Source organism: Aythya marila (genome assembly GCF_965140915.1).
Source record: "Aythya marila genome assembly, chromosome: Z".
NCBI lineage: Eukaryota > Metazoa > Chordata > Aves > Anseriformes > Anatidae > Aythya > Aythya marila.
Genome location: NC_139080.1, coordinates 25247034 through 25264589, shown reverse-complemented (window position 1 = coordinate 25264589; position 17556 = coordinate 25247034). Strand labels below are relative to the sequence as shown.

At 41.0% G+C, this 17556-nt stretch overlaps 1 protein-coding gene across 1 annotated transcript in view; it reads right to left on the bottom strand.

The window, feature by feature from the left end:
- TBCA (tubulin folding cofactor A) overlaps nucleotides 1-13707 on the bottom strand; it is a 35249-nt gene extending 21542 nt beyond the window's left edge. Inside the window, exon 1 of the mRNA XM_082783711.1 lies at nucleotides 13548-13707. Within this exon, the coding sequence (XP_082639837.1) occupies nucleotides 13548-13600 (53 nt within the window). The 5' untranslated portion in view covers nucleotides 13601-13707. The remainder of the gene's footprint in view (nucleotides 1-13547) is intronic.
- Between the last annotated feature and the right edge of the window lie 3849 nt (nucleotides 13708-17556).

Genomic DNA, 17556 nt, shown 5'->3' with positions numbered 1-17556 from the left:
ATGTCTACTGGAAATATTCTGAAGTTGACAGTAGCTTATATTGATTTAATTGAGAACTAAGATTATTAGTAATAAATTCTTTTGAGCATATATAATTCTGTGTAGCTTGATATTTATATATATTTTGAGATTCAAATACCACCTAAATCCCTAATATTATAACTTAAAATGTGTTTGGACAGTGATGAAACAATCCACAGATTAAAGGTACAAGATGAATCAAGGAGTTTTCAATATCAATCTCACATTGCTTCCAATGAAGTGCACTGTACAATTTTGTAAAGAAAGTAAATTTTCCATGCTAAACAAGAACAGCAACAACAACAAGAAAGCACAAACTACATATTGTTATTGTCTGTTTTATAAAAAAAGTAGTACATCCCACCTTCCCCCCCTGCCCCCCCCCGAGCTTACACTACAGTCTGTTTTAAACACAATGAGTTTAAACACAGACTAAACACAGTGCATTTTTCCTGATACGTTACCGATTTTTCCAGGGTACTCATATTTTCATAACAGACATTTATATTGAAAAGCATTTCTGCCACTGATGTCAGCAGGATGACTTTTTCTAGCACTCATGTCACTGGGAATTCACTGTTTCTTCCACATGTAAATGTACTTACTAAAGCCATATATCTCCAACCTAGCTTCCCATAACATACAGCTAATGGCAGTCTGTGCACAGGAAAAGATGCATGTAGAATAAACTGAAGGTAAGTTTTTTGGCAATGAACTTTCAGAAAATTGGTATTTGTCAGCTGCCATGTAGTGAGGGGAAAACTTTAGTGCCCCTTAGAAGAGACCAGCAGTAACAGGAACATAAGTCATCCAGTTATTCATCGAAGAGAACAACACTGCAACCTTCAAAACATTACCATGAACATCACGGTTCCTCAACTGTAACCTAGAAATTATTGTAGTTAATTCTGTGAAAACTGCTTAAACCTGAAGAGCGAAGTTGCACCCCAGTTACTGTGTCTCAAGAAATTAATAATCTTTACTCCATAGCAAACCAAACCATTCCACAATTCTTTAACAGTGAATTTTACAGAACATTTTCAATATATGTAGCTGTATATGTACATAGTAAGCCAGAAATAGGGAAGACAGATACTTGAGCATTCATCTTCAACTGAAGTGAGAAACAGTTGCCAAGCTTTCTTCCAGAACCACTGAACCTGGACTACATCTTCTGAAAGAACTTCCACTGCTCATAAATAGAGGTTGATGCTACTTCTAAGTAAGAACCTCAGGCCATGACAGACTTATTCTGTCAATGGCATAAGCACTTTAAAACACTTGCATACTTTCCCCTCATAGGGATACAGCCATGTTCAAAACATGATTACTTATCTAACCAAAATGCCTTTTATTTCTACTCTACCGTTATCTGCCATGAATAATACTAATAAAAAAGCAATTTTGCTTTAATGATTTCTTGGATCTCTTTCCCCGGATTTTTTTTTCTTTCTTTGGGAACATCTGCCTTTTGGCTGTAAAGCTGCTTCTTCACAATTCAATCTTTATTCTAAAGTTTCAACATAAGGCCTCACATTTTAAGATATTGTAAAGATTTGAAGAAATTAACAAAGTTGCAATAAAAAAGGAAGTTATTTAAAAGTCATACCAAAGAGACTGTCACTATTTAAGTATACGTTGCAGTTGGATCAGATGTTAAAAAAAAAATCTGTAAGAAGGAAATTGTATGTGTATTTAACATTTTGAACATCCTATTCTGATTTCTGGCAAGTTTTGGCAAGCTTTACAATCAACAGGCCATAAGGAAGTATGTGAGAGCTTTAGGCTACAGATACCTGGTATATAGTCAAAGAACCAACCACTTACTGGAATTTTCCTTTATTTTTTTCCCTTTTAAAATAAGTCTACTGACCAAAAATTCTCTCCTTGCATTTCTTGAAATAAATGAGAGACGTAAATGTTGTCAAACCATATCTAATATTGGCTGATTCTGATACTTCAAGTCTCCATTTATAATAGCTCTTTTCAGGCTACAGACTGCCTTAAATTTTCAGTGAAGACTCCCACATATCCAGTTTAAATCTACTGAAAATAAGCTTGCTTTCCTTATTTGTCTTTCATGGACCCTGAAGCAGAAATCCATGCCCCCAGAAATACATGTACAGAAGAGATAATCCAAACAAAATAATTGTGTTTTATTAGCTTCTCCCAGTCCTTCAAAAATGAAAAAGAAGAAACATAAGATCCAATTATTCTGGACCTTGTCTCCAGTGGCAGCCAGTAGTTAACTATTAGGGAAAGCATATAAAGAAGCAAATCAAGATTAAAGTGACATTTCCTATGGTATACCTGCCTCCAAAAATCAAGTTAAAGACTTCTTAACAATGAAGAACAAAACTAAACCATCAATGTTTACTACACACTAGGTCAGCTCCTGGCCATGGCTGCTGCCCTTTTAAAATCCTTTCCACATTTGATTTTCACAGGACTTAACAATCAATTCCACAATTTGTTAGTTCTGCATTTAAAAACAAAACAAAACAAAAACAAAACAAAACAAACAAACAAAAAAAAGTACGGTTTTATTACTTCAAAGCTACAGACTAAAACCATAAGAGCTAAAAGAGCATGAGTGAATCTTGAAATAGATGGAAACAAAAAATTCTCTATCTGACAATACCATTATGATTTATTTCCTCACCTATTTTCCTCTACACACTTTCACCCCACTCCTTAAGTGGAAGAGCAAAGTAACACAAGATGGTTCAAGACTGTCAAAAAGCTGCTGCTAAAGGGAGGTCTGTGTATTAGGTTTACATGGCAAGGGTTTGGTAGCAGGGTGGCCTCTGTGAGCAGAGCCCAGCAGCTGCCCCATATCAGATCAGAGCCAGCTCCAGACGGCTCCAAAAGGGACCTGCTGCTGGCCAGAGCTGAGACAGGGAGGGACACTGGTTGGGCCTCTGGGAGAACAGATGAAAGAAAGGGGGAAAAAACTGCTGTGCTACAGCAGCTGGGAGAGAGGAGTGAGAAAGTATGAGCGAAGCAGCCCTGCAGCCCCCAGGTGAGTGCAGCAGGAGGGCAGGAGGTGCTGCAGGCAGGCAGCAGCAGTTCCCCTGTGGGCTGTGCAGGGAGAGGCCCCTGGTGGAGCAGGCTGTCCCCCTGCAGCCCATGGGTCCCACATGGAGCAGATCTCCACGCTGCAGCCCCCCCATGGGTGGAGGAGCTCCTGGTGGAAGCGTCAGGGACTGACCACAGCTCCCATTCCCTGTTCCACTGCACTGCTCAGGGGTAGGAGGTAGAAGAAGGTTGATGAAGGGAGAGGTTGGGGGGTGTTTTTAGTTTCTCACTGTTCTAGTCTGCTAGCAATAGGCAATAATTTCTATTAATCTCCCTATATTGAGTCTGCTTTGCCCGTGACAATAATTGTTGAGTGATTTCAAACCTTGAGCCCTTTTCGTTGTATTTTCTCACCACATCCCTTTGGGAGTGGGGGGGTGAGAGAGCACCTGTGGTGGAGTTAGCTGCCCAGCTGGGTAAAACCATCACAGTCTGCTCTCTGCCCCAGCATACATCCCTGCCAGCACTAATGCTCAAATAATCTCTCCATGAGCCAAATTCAGTTCATCAAACCAGGAAATTAACAAAGTAAGAAAAAAAGCTGACATTTTTTCTCTTGCATTAAGCGAACTGAACAAGCTCAGCAAAAGATTTGAAACTGATGTCAGGGAGACAAGAGAAGTGGATGGGGCAGGGGCCAGAATTAGACCTTCAAATTTAGGATGACGCTGATTTCTCAAGAGACTGCATCCTACTCTATTTAGGATGCAGATTGGCAAGTGGTTTAGACTGTTCTAACTTCTGGCTGCTACTGAAAGAGCAACAGATTCCTCTCCTTTCTCATTTCCCAAATGTATTTAAGTTCCTACCCTGTTCTTTATACATCAGTCCCAGTGTCATCTCCTGGAGTAGCATCACTAGCAGCAGCAAGCAGAGCTACCACACTGACCAGTGGATAACAGGAAGAGAACACAGTTTATCTGAAGGTTGACAGATGAAAGAAGTATGCGCAATAGACAGGATGGCAGAAGGCTTTTTTTTAATCTTGTCCTTAATTTCTTTATATTTTCTAAGAACTTACATCTAACAGGAGAAACATCTGTACTAGAAAGACAAAATTTCCATCTTTCTGAGCCACAGTAATAGGCACAAAGTAATAATAGATGCTCAATGTAAAAATTGCAAGCAGTGTAAGAACAGCATGAGCACACACTACTACTGTTGGTATGCTTTCCCCACTCCAACAAATGAGGTTGTGCACGAGCTAGAATGGTACCTATGTGTTTATGCCACCAGACACAGACTTCAGTATTTCCAATACTCCCGTATTAGAAAAATCCACCCAAGAAGTGCTTCCCTGGCTGGACTGAGTGAGCTCGGTGGAGCTCTGAAGATTAGAGTGCCACTTTTGTTATTGAATAGCTTCACTATTGAAAGGGCATGCAAGGTAAGGAACTGGCTGGACTGTACCACTCAGGAGTTGCGGTCAATGGCTCTATGTCCACGTGAAGACAGCGATGAATGGTGTTCCCCAAAGGTCAGTACATGGACCAGAAATGTTTAACATAGTTGGTGACAAGGACAGTGGGATTGAGTGCACCCTCAGCAAGTTTGCTGATGACACCAAGCTGTGTGGTGCAGTGGACACGCTGGAGGGAAGGGATGTCTTCCAGAGGGACCTGGGCAGGCTTGAGAGGTGGGCCTGTGTGAACCTCATGAGGTTCAACAAGGCCACGTGCAAGGTCCTGCATCTGGGCTGAGGCAAACCTAACCAAGCACAGGCTGGACGGAGAATGGATTGAGAGCTGCCCTGAGGAGGAAGACCTGGTGGATGAGAAGCTCCACAGGAGCTGGCCATGTGTGCTCGCAGCCCTGAAAGCTGACCGTATCCTGGGCTACATCAAAAGCAGCATGGCCAGCAGGGTGAGGGAGATGATTCTCCCCCTCTGCTCTGCTCTTGTGAGACCCCATCTGGAGTGTTGTGTTCAGCTCTGGGGCCTCCAGCACAACAAGGACATGGAAGTATTCGAACATGTCCAGATCAGGGACACGAGGATGATCAAGGGGCTGGAGCACCTCTCATATAAGGACAGGCTGAAGGAGTTGGGGCTGTTCAGCCTGGGGAAGAGAAGGCCCTGAGGAGACCTTAGAGCAGCCTTCCAGTACCTAAAGGGGGCCTACAGGAAAGCTGGGGAGGGACTCTTTGTCAGGGAATGCAGGGATCGGACATGGAGTAATGCGTTTAAACTAAAAGAGGGTAGGTTTAGATTAGATATAAGGAAGAAATTCTTTACTCTGAGGGTGCTGAGGCACTGGAACAGATTGCCTAGAGAAGCCATGGATGCCCCATCCCGTGAGGTGTTCAAGGTCAGTCTGGATGGGGCTTTGAGCAACCTGTTCAGGTGGAAGGTGTCCCTGTCCATGGCAGGGGAATTGGAATTAGGTGACCTTTACGGTCCCTTCCAACCCAAACCATTCTGTGATGATTCTATGATGATCTCTTCAAAACTGATGTTAACATTAACCACAGTGTATTAACATATATGCTAAGCATACAGGAAACTCAAAGCTGACAAAATTGTATTGAGTAGATAATGAAATAATCTATGCTGACTTACTTCAAACCTAGAAATCAATAATAGCCTAACTGGCTTTATGGTTTGTTGCTTTTGTTTTGTTTGTTAGTTATACGCACATGCCTGGTTTCACTGAGGCTTCGTAAGCTCATCTACATTACAAACCAGGGCCTAGGTGGAAAAGTCAAGGAAGAAAGGAGGCAAGAAATACAGTACTTGACACAGGTATGTCAGGTATCACCACCTGCTGTATCTTCTCAGCTGTCAGTAACTGAATGCTTTTGGATTTGGACCAGACCTCTTATTTACATATTCATTTTCTTGACAGCAACAAAATAACCAGAAAAGATAAAACTTCTTGAGTCAAATTGAGGTATAACAACATACAAGTATATACATGTTTTTTTTAACCCCTCCTGTATCTATATGGCTCACAAAACTAAGCTACATTTTCTAAGGACATTTTCAGGTTAACTTTGCAGGCTTGGCACTTGTCATGGATTACTACTGAGAAGACTGTGAAAATCAGTTACAGGGTATTTTTGAAGTTAGAAAATTCTTTCAGCTTAAAAATGATTTGGTTTTAACATTTTATAGCATATTTTTAATAATAAATAAGATGCAATATACAATTTTTAATTTTAGATCTCTCTGATTCTCTGGGGCTTCACATTTTGGCCCTGCCTCTCAACAGTTATTTTCCTGCTCTTGCAGTACATTCATGAAGTTTTATTTTTTCCCCAAAAATTCTTGTCATAGCAATAGCTGAAGTTCCCCTTTTCCTCTGCTAACAAACTCTGCTTCAAATGAGTATTACTGAACACCAGCAGCCAGTGCTATGATACTGCAAGAAGCCACTTGTATGGTTAGGGTCAAAGAAGAGAAAGGGGAGTGAAAAGATGCTGAAAGAGCATCTCTGATGGGCTGAAGACGAGAGCTGGAGAGAAGCAAGAAGTTTATCATTAAAGCCTAAATAGATTCTGAAGCAGCAAAAATTCTGAGAGAACAGCACAGAAGGGAATTGGATACAGGTCGAAAGTTGTAAATCTAAAGGAACATGAGAACTTCACTTCCAGAGATGGGAGAACAAGAAACAAGGCTTCTGTGGGGTCAACTGCCTCCCTCCCCCCCCACTAGAAGTAGAACAGCAAAGTGGAAGTGTTGAAATGATGATCAAACTTGAACAGAACTAAAGTCAAACTATGTCTGTAGTCAGTTCATGACGGATTGGGAAAGAGGTTGAGTACAGTTTAAGGAAAACATAAAAATATAATAGGTCCCATTATCGTAAATAAGATTTACGCATGTACAATGTACAGAACTTCCTAATATTTAACTCAAAGTCTAGCCCGGATGGATAACAGTTGTTAACGCAGCTGTAATTCATCTTCTGTATATAAAGCACTACCATAAATTTAATATAATTGTTTTTCCATACATCCACATTCTAATTCAGCACTCAAAACTATTATTTGTAGCTGTTTTATCCACATAGTTGAATATATGGCTCCATGCCATGGGTTAGAATCCCACGAAGAAAATGTACATGTACAATCATACACAAGACAACAGTACTAGAAGTATGCATAATGTCATCAAACAAGGTTTGCAAAGCAACTATTACTACACCATTTCCCTAAATTTTAAAGACTGATGAAAGTTTTTAAGGTTGGAAAGACACACCTGTGCATAGGTACCCAAATTTAAGATACATATGTACATAATTTCCTCCTTAACATAGTATTACTACTGACACCTATGGTGATACACACAGTGTGTCACATATTTCTGCCAATTAAGATGACATCAACAGATTACTATGGTCAACATGGACATGCATGAGACTGTTTCTGTGTTAATTATTATTTTCTGCCCTCTAAGGCAAAACTATGAGACTTATTTCACTGGAGGCTTTTGTATTTTTTTTTTTTTTCAAAAGAGGTAATTGCATGGAGGAAGGAATGTGAAGGTGGGAAACTTTTGAAGGTCTGAACATTACTAATTTAAATTTCCCCAAAAGGGAACCAGTGTTTGTATCTACTCAAAAACAAAATAAATCAAGATACATTTTTAAGAATCTACACAATTTTAACACACACACACAAAAACAAAAGCTGTGCTCTTCTCACAGCTTTTAAAGAAAAAAAAAAAAAAAAAGAAAAAAACTCTGCATTCATACTGTTCTATAGCCCCGAAGTTTAAAAGAAAGCATGCATTTAAAAACACAGAAAAGTAGGATCCCTTTCAAACAAGTAGCTTTGTTTCTGGAGAATTGAGTCAACTTGCAATTACCCTTAAATTAATCACCTAGATTGCCAACCTTGCACATTACAGATGTTAGACAGCACTGTGTAAATGCAGTTGCAACATGGTGTAAAAGAAGTCGCAGCATTTTCACAGTTAGTTCATATAGAGAAGGCTTTCTGTGGGACAGACACTAAGTTAATAAATCTAAACAACTGTAGTGTCCTTCAATTGCAGGGCCAACTCGAGACTTTTTGTATGGGATCCTGATGTCAAGAGCAGTACAAGAGGTACTCCAGACACATCTAAGTAGCTCTGGACCAACAAAGAAATTTGTCTAGCTCTGAGCCCAAGTTTACAGGGTGTGCTGTTATGACTCCACGATTGAACTGGCCACAGCCCTAGGCAGCAGCTGCACAATGCTCCTGCACTATGAGAAAGGTTATTTAATTTGGATACAGAGCCAGCCTGTATCCAATAGCGCATGCAACATATTCACCCTCCTGCATCTGTGCTCTTGGATGTGCAGTGTAAACACATGAAATAGCTTTATCATGCTGACTCAGTATAGCTGAGCAGCTCTGCAGATCATTCCCCAAAACCCGTATCCCAGCCTTTTCTATTGAGCCAATGTGCAGTTGTTACATACAATCTTCTAACTATAATGAGTATAAAGAGAGGAGACTTGAGTTTCTTTTCAATATATTAATGATAAGATTAACAACTCGTGCCTGTGGCTAATGGGAAACAAGTAAAAGATCAACAGTTCATGTGGTGGTCAGAAGACTATTTGTGTTTTTCACCAGAAATAGCAAATTTCTTGAGTAATCAAGAAAATTAACTAGTTTTGTGCTTGAATTACCAACAGTCACCATACAGAAAAAAAAATGCATTCTCTGCAATATTTCATGTCACTTGTACAAAATGTATCATAAACGCAGCCATACAATTTAACTTTAATTGTTTATAATTATATTTAAAAGAAAACAACTGTTTTTAATAACTTTCAGAACTTTCCATACTTAGAAAAAAGATGACAGTGTGAGCTATTTGGTAATGTAATTTACAATGACAATATTTTACAAAGAGAAAAAGTAGAATCATTGCCAGTGGTACAGGCAAAAAAAAAATCTTGGGAAGATTCCATAGTTTTAGAAAGGTGGTTTTAAAAAGGGCTGCTTCACAAAAATCAATACACTTTCCCCATAGGTTCATGATGTAAAATTCTATAATCAAGGCTTGTAGATTCGTAATTATGGTATGTCAGCCACATTTAAACAAGAGTGTTAAAAGATTGTTAAAGTTAAACTAACACAATTGCAATGTGAATTGTCTTAGTCTCATTCTAATCTACTGGTGTCACTTCCATTTAATCAGACAGAAACTATGGGCAAATGTCAGTGCTATTTTCACATGCCCCAACTTACTTTGTTCACAGTAGTTTTTAGAACCATTGCCAATGTGAATTGAGTATAAGATATTTAATATATTTTTTTAAATCAATCTACTTACTGTCTGGCAGGTTTTCTGAGCTTGGATTTACTGAGAGTAAGATGATTTTGAAAGTGACTAAACAGAAGTAGTGTTTTCTTGGACATAAAACACAAATAGAAAAAGTATTATTATTCACGCTCATCAAATCTACTTATCTGAATTCTGGTTAATGAAGGTATAGAATCACCAAGAGCCTGGCTATCAACTTTGTCAGAAAATGCAAAAAGTTCACCCCATTCCAAGTTCAAGTTCCTTTCACCAATACACAACAAATATGAAACACAGAGTAAATTATCCACAACTACAATAGACATTTCAAGAGGGGTACACGAAGAATCTATGATACACGGCTAAAAAAATCCCACATTAAGCAGCTGTTTTGTTCTTAGCTCAAAAAAAAGTGGTGAGATAAGGAACTGCTAAAAGATTATAGAGTGGGCTACAGCAGGTGATTAAAAAAGACAAAAGAGATGTCAAGAAAGTTCAGAACATCCTAGCAGTTCCTGTCCCGTATCTTTATTATTATTATTATTCTCCTAGTCTGAGCATTGGTTGCTTCAAAAAAAATCAGCTTTACAGACTAGGTTCTTCTCAGAAAAAATAAGGAAAATTAATTGAAGCCTTAAGTCAGTCACTTTTGGCATGTTAAGCCTTTGTGTGAATCCTCTCAAATATTATGAGTAAATACCTAAATAACTGCTCTATTATTTTCTATGGAAAATGTTAACTTTCCTAAGTTGACTCAGGTCACATGCACACCAGCTACAATACAGAGTACTGAACAAGGCTTCTAGTTTGAAAAGGAGGGGCGGAGTGAGACAGAGCCATGCCTCTTCCTGCATCTGTGAGCAACTGACAGACATGGGAGCTGCTGCTACGACTGTCATCAATACCTAGGCAACATCCCTTACATCCCATGTGCTTGGGCTATAACTACATCCATGTGAAAAATGTACAATATCTAAGGATGCTTTACATTAACAAGATATAAAACATTACCACTATGTTAAGCATTAAAAAAAAAAAAGTGATTTTAAGAGAGTTGTGGGGTTACAAGGAAAGAAACAAGAAAGTTAACTTTAAGCTTGTCCATTCTTTCACAACAATTACCAAGACCTACCATTTCCCCCACAGTGACTGTAAGATAGCGTTCCTTTTCTCCTTTAAAAAAAGGAGTTACCTTTACTCACAGGCCAGCTACCGCAGAGTAACAGTAGTTCTGCATATTGTTACCACACAAAAAAACACAAGATAAGTTTACTTGCTTATTTACACAGCCATTCTCCAAAAGCAAATATGAACCCCGTCAAACGCACTTCTATTGTCACTTCCTTTGTAGTAGCCCCGACATGTACACAGTTGTGTGGCAAGCTGGTCCAATTAGGCCTCATCTTTAAAAAAAACTTTTTTATTTTGTAAGTCTAACTTATTTTTCAATGTATCAGCTCCCCGAAATAATCAGATGTGTGGCCCCCTGAGGAGGACGCTGTAACACTGCAGTTCAGATTTAGATTCCTAAATTGCAGTCCAACACTAAGTCTTCTCCTACCACAATTGCCAACTGTTTCACTTCAGTGGACTTCTCACCTATACAGAGCCCGGGAATTATGCTGTAACTTATTAAATATTGTGTTACCATTCCTTGTAAGAGGCCACAGGACTTGCCTTGGCTAACAAATTAGCTCTCAGGATAAGTCACACTTTGTCTGGACTTGTCTTGGCCAGCCTACAATCTTCTTTTAGCAGTTTAACTGTAACCACTATTATGACTGGGTGATACTTACTCCGTTTGTGCTTTTGCTCACTTTGTACAATCCCATAAATTGACGTTATTGTATTGAATTTTTTAAAGAAATTATTTTAGGAAGAATGAGTTGTCTCTGACTTTGAATTAAAAAGCAGCATAAAAGATCAAATCCAGTAAGAGCAGGAACATGGGATGATAGCAGAGCCTTTGAAAACACAGTCACAAGAAGATGCTGAAATGTCCCACTGCTATGAACAACTTACCTACAGTCAAGTAGCGATCAAAGGAATGTAGCCCTGAGAGATGGGTAAAACCAGTTTTAAGATAACAATTATCCAATGTACATAGAACGCACCATATACAGTAGAATCAGATAAAAGGTGGAGCACAAAACAATGAAAATAAACTAATATATCTGACTCAGAAAAGTAAGAAACCATCAACATAACTTTCCTCCCAGCAAAGGATCTGGGACGTTGATGACTTCCTCAGATCTGTGCCCTCCCCACGACCATACTGAGCCAACAGCCTTTGGACCCAGACAGCCAATAAAAGGGAGAGTATACCATCAGGGAAAAGGTACTATTAGAAGCAAAGTAGAAGCTTTGGGTATATATAATTTTAACTGTGTATTATTTGAACTGTGTTAGCATCATTGTAACTGGACTAATATTGAGTGGGAACTTTAGCAGCCTACTTGGGAACTTGGATGCCACATGGTTGTCACAGTATCAAAATAAGCACCCCTGGACTTCCAAGCATGACATGAATAAACAGAAGAGCCACACAAACAAAAAGAAGTTCTTCACATGCAATTGTGAAGAAACATACCAAGTTCTAATCTCTTGTTCTCAGCTCTCTCAGACTCACTGAAATTGCAGAAGCAGAGAAATTCAAACTAAGAACATGCAAGCTCATTTCAGAGCTAAAAGCACTAAGGTCAGTGGCAGACAGACTCTGAGCCAGCTCCTTGTACTGCACAACCATGTTGGAATCATTAAACTGTCTTCAGGTCCAAGAAGACACAGCCATACAACACAGTATTCAACATGTGAACATATAGGCAGGCCTGCAACAGCTCTGACTGACTGGGGTCTCCACATAGGTCATCATCTGGTGTAGACTTACCCTGTTTTCCAGTCTATGAACTGAAAGTGTTTCAGGTAGCTTCTGTGATGATGTATGAAGTAATGGTCATCTTAAGCGGTATTAGATACTACAACACTGTTAGATACTATCACAAAACTATGAAACAGCTGCAATAAACCAGTACAGAAACTTCTACAAACTACTAATGTAAGAGTAGACACCAACAAATTCTTTTGACTAGAAGAAAGAATACACACCAAAAGACAAATAAATAAATAAATAAAAAGATCTAGTTTTGCCACACTTCAGAATACTTTGCTTATGAGCACAGACATAAAACACCAGAAACTTACAAATGCAAAGATGCCATTTATCATGTTGCTGTCCACCAAAGCCAGTAACCATAACATAGGTCATGAAAGGGACCCAGAGCAAGAGGCAGTCACTAAGCCACTCAGTCACACCACACTAAAGTTACCTGGCTTAAAAACAACACATGCTCATGATTTGCTCACCACACACAATGAAAAGAAACAGGATATTAGAATCATAGAATCAACTTCTTGCTTGTAGCAGCACTTAAAAACTGCTCCCCAATTTGAGCCCAGAAACCCAAATTGTTACCTAGAGTAAAAATGATAAACCTTTATCCATTTTACTTTTTTAGTCTAAGATCCAATCTTTCAAACCTCATCAGATATGAGGAATTGTGCCCTTATTGCTTTTAGGCTTTTACTGACATAAATTAGTAAATCATAATAGAAAGCAGACGGCATGAAACCGGACTATTTAACATCCTGATCCAGCACACATGCTATTTCCTATGCTTGAGCCAGTGCAGCCTTTGTAGGTTCCAGCCTTCACAAAATCACACTGCGTCTAAACATTTCACATCAGAGCCTCGTGCTTATGGCCATAACACGAGGAATTCACACATTCAGCGCGTTACAACCAGACAAAACCGAGGCTCGTGTTACAACCCACCGGGCAGCGTCACCTATGCAACCGCGAGCCCCCCACCCCACGTTTGTTTCGAGACCCGCAGCAAGTGAGCCCCGGCGGGGCAGCCCGACCCCTGGGGGCCCCCGGGGTGGTTCGGGCCCCGGCACGGCCCCCACGCACCACAACCGCCCGGCTGCGGCAGGGGCAGGGGCAGGACAGGGGCAGGGGCAGGGGCAGGCCTCCTCCTCCCGGGCCCGGCGGCGAGGCACAAGCACCGCCAGCCGCGGCCCCCGGCACCGCGCCACGCTCGGCGGCACCGCCCTGGGCCTCCACCAACGGCTCCCAACGGCCACCAACGGCTCCCAACGGCTGAGGACGGGGATGGCGGCAGCGGCGGCGCCCAGCCGCGCACTCACCGCTTGACGACGCCGGCTTTGATCTTGATCTGCCTGAGGCGGGGGTCGGCCATGGCGGGCGCGGCGCGAGCCGGGGCCCAACGGCGCGGAGGCGGCGGCGCTGAGGCGGCGACCACGGCGAGGACGGCGCGGCGCCCTCACTGCGCAACACCGCCGCGCGCATGCGCACCGCGCGCGTGGCGCCGGCCTGGGCGGCACCACCGCGAAAGGGGGGCGGGGCTCCGCGCTCAGGCCTTGCAGCCCCCCTCAACCTCTCCCATCCCCCCCCGACCCCCCGGCCCGTGCAGGCGTCCGGCGGGATGGCGCCGTCTCCATAGCGACCGGCAATGGCGGGCCCCGCGGGCGCGCGGCCTCCGAGCCTGGCGGCTGAGGGGCGAGAGCGGGCGGCGCGAAGCACACGGCTGCTTTAACGGCATCTTTACAAAAATAATAACTACCTCAATGATTTGTCCTCAGTGTCTTCTGATACTATGCCCAGCACAGCTCACCTGTTTTTATTTTTTCATGAATACACACACAGAAAGATGGAGTCCAGGCCAGGTTCTGCGCCAACTTTAATACAAGTTGGCGTGTGGCGTGTAACAAGCACCAAAAGGAGTTTTCCCACTGTTAAAACAGCTGAAAAGGCAATATCAGTACTGGTAGCTTCAGTCCTAGTGTGTGTGAATGGTGGTTCAAGGAAGCCCTTTCTTCCTTCATGCTAGTTAGTTGATGCTAACTACGTAAAGAGTGAATTCTGGGAAATGAAATGAAATGAAATGAAATGAAATGAAATGAAATAAAATAAATAAAATAAAATAAAATAAAATAAAATAAAATAAAATAAAATAAAATAAAATAATAATCCTGCAGGTCATTGTTTGCAAGAACTTCCACTGTATGAGCATTTAAATTAATAGGAAAAAAAATTCAACAGTTTGAACAAATAAATAAGGCAACTATGATAAATAAGATAACTACAGCTGTGCTATAGATCCTGGCAAACCTACCCACAGGCTGACAAGCTGGGCCAAATCCAACATTGCCTTGGCTGTTCCAGGTTGATGCTTGCATGTTTGAATTCAGCCGTGGTGTTAGTTGGGGCTAACGCTGTGCTCCGAGAATCGTGGCTGTAACATCTGCCTCAGATGGTCCTTAAGTTAGCAGCCTGGCAGTCTCCTGGGATCAATGGAACATGGCAGCCACCTCTCTTAAATGCCCTGAACAGCCCTCTGGAGGAACACGTGTTTCTTTGCTGTCTCTGTGGGGAGAAATAGGCCTTCAAATCAGCAGCCTAAATAAACCTTGTGAATATCTGTGATCTGGACAGAGGCTTATAGAGGTGTTCTTTCTATACGAACCTGATGCCACTTGTGCAGCTGGAGGAGGAAGGAGAGCAGTGTTCTGGCAGGTCCTTTCACAAAGCCTAATAAAATAGGACTACTAGGGGTGCTACTAAGCTGGGGAAGTGCCTGGAGGGGAAGATGTATGAGAAGTGGCTGAGATCACTTGGCCTGTTCCTCCTGGAAAAGAGGAGGCTGAGAGGAGACCTCATTGAGGTCTACAGCTTCCTCATGAGTGGGAGTGGAGGGGCAGGCACTGATCTCTTTAGTCACCAGTGACAGGACCCAAGGAAATGGTGTCAAGCTGTGACAGAGGAGGTTCAGGCTGGGTATCAGGAAGAGGCTCTTCACTGAGAGGGTTGTTGCACACTGGAATGGCCTCCCCAGGGATGTAGTCATGGTACCAAGCTTGTCGGAGTTTAAGAAGCGTTTGGACTGTGCTTGGTCATATGGTCTGAGTTTTTGGGTAGACCTGTGTGGTGCCAGGAGTTGGACTTGATGATCCTTATGGGTCCCTTCCAACTCAGGATATTCTATGATTCTATGATAGGTCAAGAACAGCACATGGCTACTTTCTTCCTTCAATGGAAACCCGTACCTTGTTGACCCAGCCTCGGAAAGTTACAGCAAGTCATTTCTTGGGCTGAAGGTGTTCTCTCAGCACCTCCAAGGCAGTGAGGCTGTCCTCTTGTGCTGCACACCCTCTGGAAATACCAACCAGTACATGTTAGCTACATTGCCACATTGGGCCTACATGTGAATTTATTCTTCTGAAATCTTCCCTTCTACGTCACATCTACATTTGACATAGTTGTTGCAGAACAAAGAACAACAAATAGCTGTTGGGAGAAAAAGCAGAAACAAAAACAAGTATTAAAAATAGTAACTCGTTTATTTCAAGTGCTGGAAGTGTTTCATTTTTAACCTTGAAACACTAACTCACCTCACAGAGACTGTTCAGACTCAGCTACTAAACTGTAAAATACATTTGTTTTCCTAAATTTAATTCAGATAACCAAACAAATGTTAATATACCGAGTATGAGCTTATATTTAAGCACATAGGATGATAACATGAAGAGTGCTAATGGTAGATGCTCAAATACATTGTAAAACATTTCTAAAGCACGATCTACTTTATGGTTAGGAAGTGTTGGTGTTAGTACCTGGAAATCATATCCTAACACTTAAAAATGATTTTATTTCAAAGAATCAGATCTGGATATCCAGGAAAGCATGTATAATGCTCTCCAAGGCAGAAACATCTTTTTAATCAAAATGTTTTTTACTTTTATTTTTTCTAGAACTCCTTTGAAATAATTTCTAGCCTAGTCAGTTGCAGATACATTTCCAAATGAATTAGTCTCCATTATGAATACTATGAGCCTTGCTGTACCTTTCAAGTGGCAAAGAGACCGTCAATCCTACCACTCTTTGGAAGCATACAGCCTTTTTGTTTGTTTGGTTGGTTGGTTTATTTTGTTTTGTTTTGTTTTTGGTTGAATATTTTTCATATCAGTTTGCAAGTCATGCAAATTAATGATGTTTCATTGGATTGCGTAGTGGGGTTACTAAAAATAACAGGACTGGCTCTACTGTTGCAGCAGAGCTGTTTTGTATTGTACCACTAGTTCATTGGAACTACAGAGCCAGTATACTCACCAGCTGATATTGTTCAAATTAAAGGCCTTACACTATTTCCACCTATATTGCTTAGGCCAGAGCGTACCTTGCAGAAGGAGGTACAGTCACCTCTAAAAGTCACTAATACCTAGTGACAGGTTCCATCTTATTGTTCATTACTAGTTGGTTTAGACAGCCTAAAAAAACTGTCTATAGCTGTGTGTGTTCACCTCAGCTGAGGACTGAGACCATTACTTCAATAAGTAAAAGCTGACTCAGCTTTTATACTATTTCATTTATCCATCAAAACCATCTGTGCAGTATGAATATAATTTCTTTTTTATTTATGATAAAACACAATCTGGAAGTTATTTAGTACTCAAGTTTTTTATTGCTCTCTGTGTGTGTATGTGCAGGGAAGGAGAATTTCCTTCCACCTCCCTAATGGGTAATGGATAAATAAGATTAGATTTTGAATAAAGGTTAGTAGTGTCTCCTCAATTTTTTGAGGAGAATGAATTAATCAGTAGATAAAATTAACCTCTGTACAGCTGGCCAGCACAAAGCTAGAGATTTTGAAGTGCACAAGAATGAATTTCTCTGGTTGGAACATACAGTGTAATATTAGTATTGTACTTGCAGTGTAGATCTGTCGACCCAATTTTTTATCAGGTGATCATCGCTGGTGAGAATGATGAACCCCACACATCTAAAATGCCTACATAGCTGTTCAGTGCCAAAAATGTAGGCAAGGGCTATAGATTTAATAATGTAGCCATAGGCATGTAGCCATGGGACAAAGATAAAAATAGGTGCATCTGCAACATACCCATCAAACACAGTGAATCAAGAGGGAAGTAAGTGTGTTGTTACTGAAGAGGTTTGATTACACTAGAAAATTAGGTAAAGGAGAAATGACTCACTGGTCGGAAGTTGAAAAGTACTGGGGACAAAGTCTGTTCTCGTTTCTGCCTTTGTGACTTCACCAAACACAAGGGCAGATTCTGTTTTCATCTATACTTATGTGAAAGGGAAGTCGTCCATTGGGATACGGTGGTATAAAAC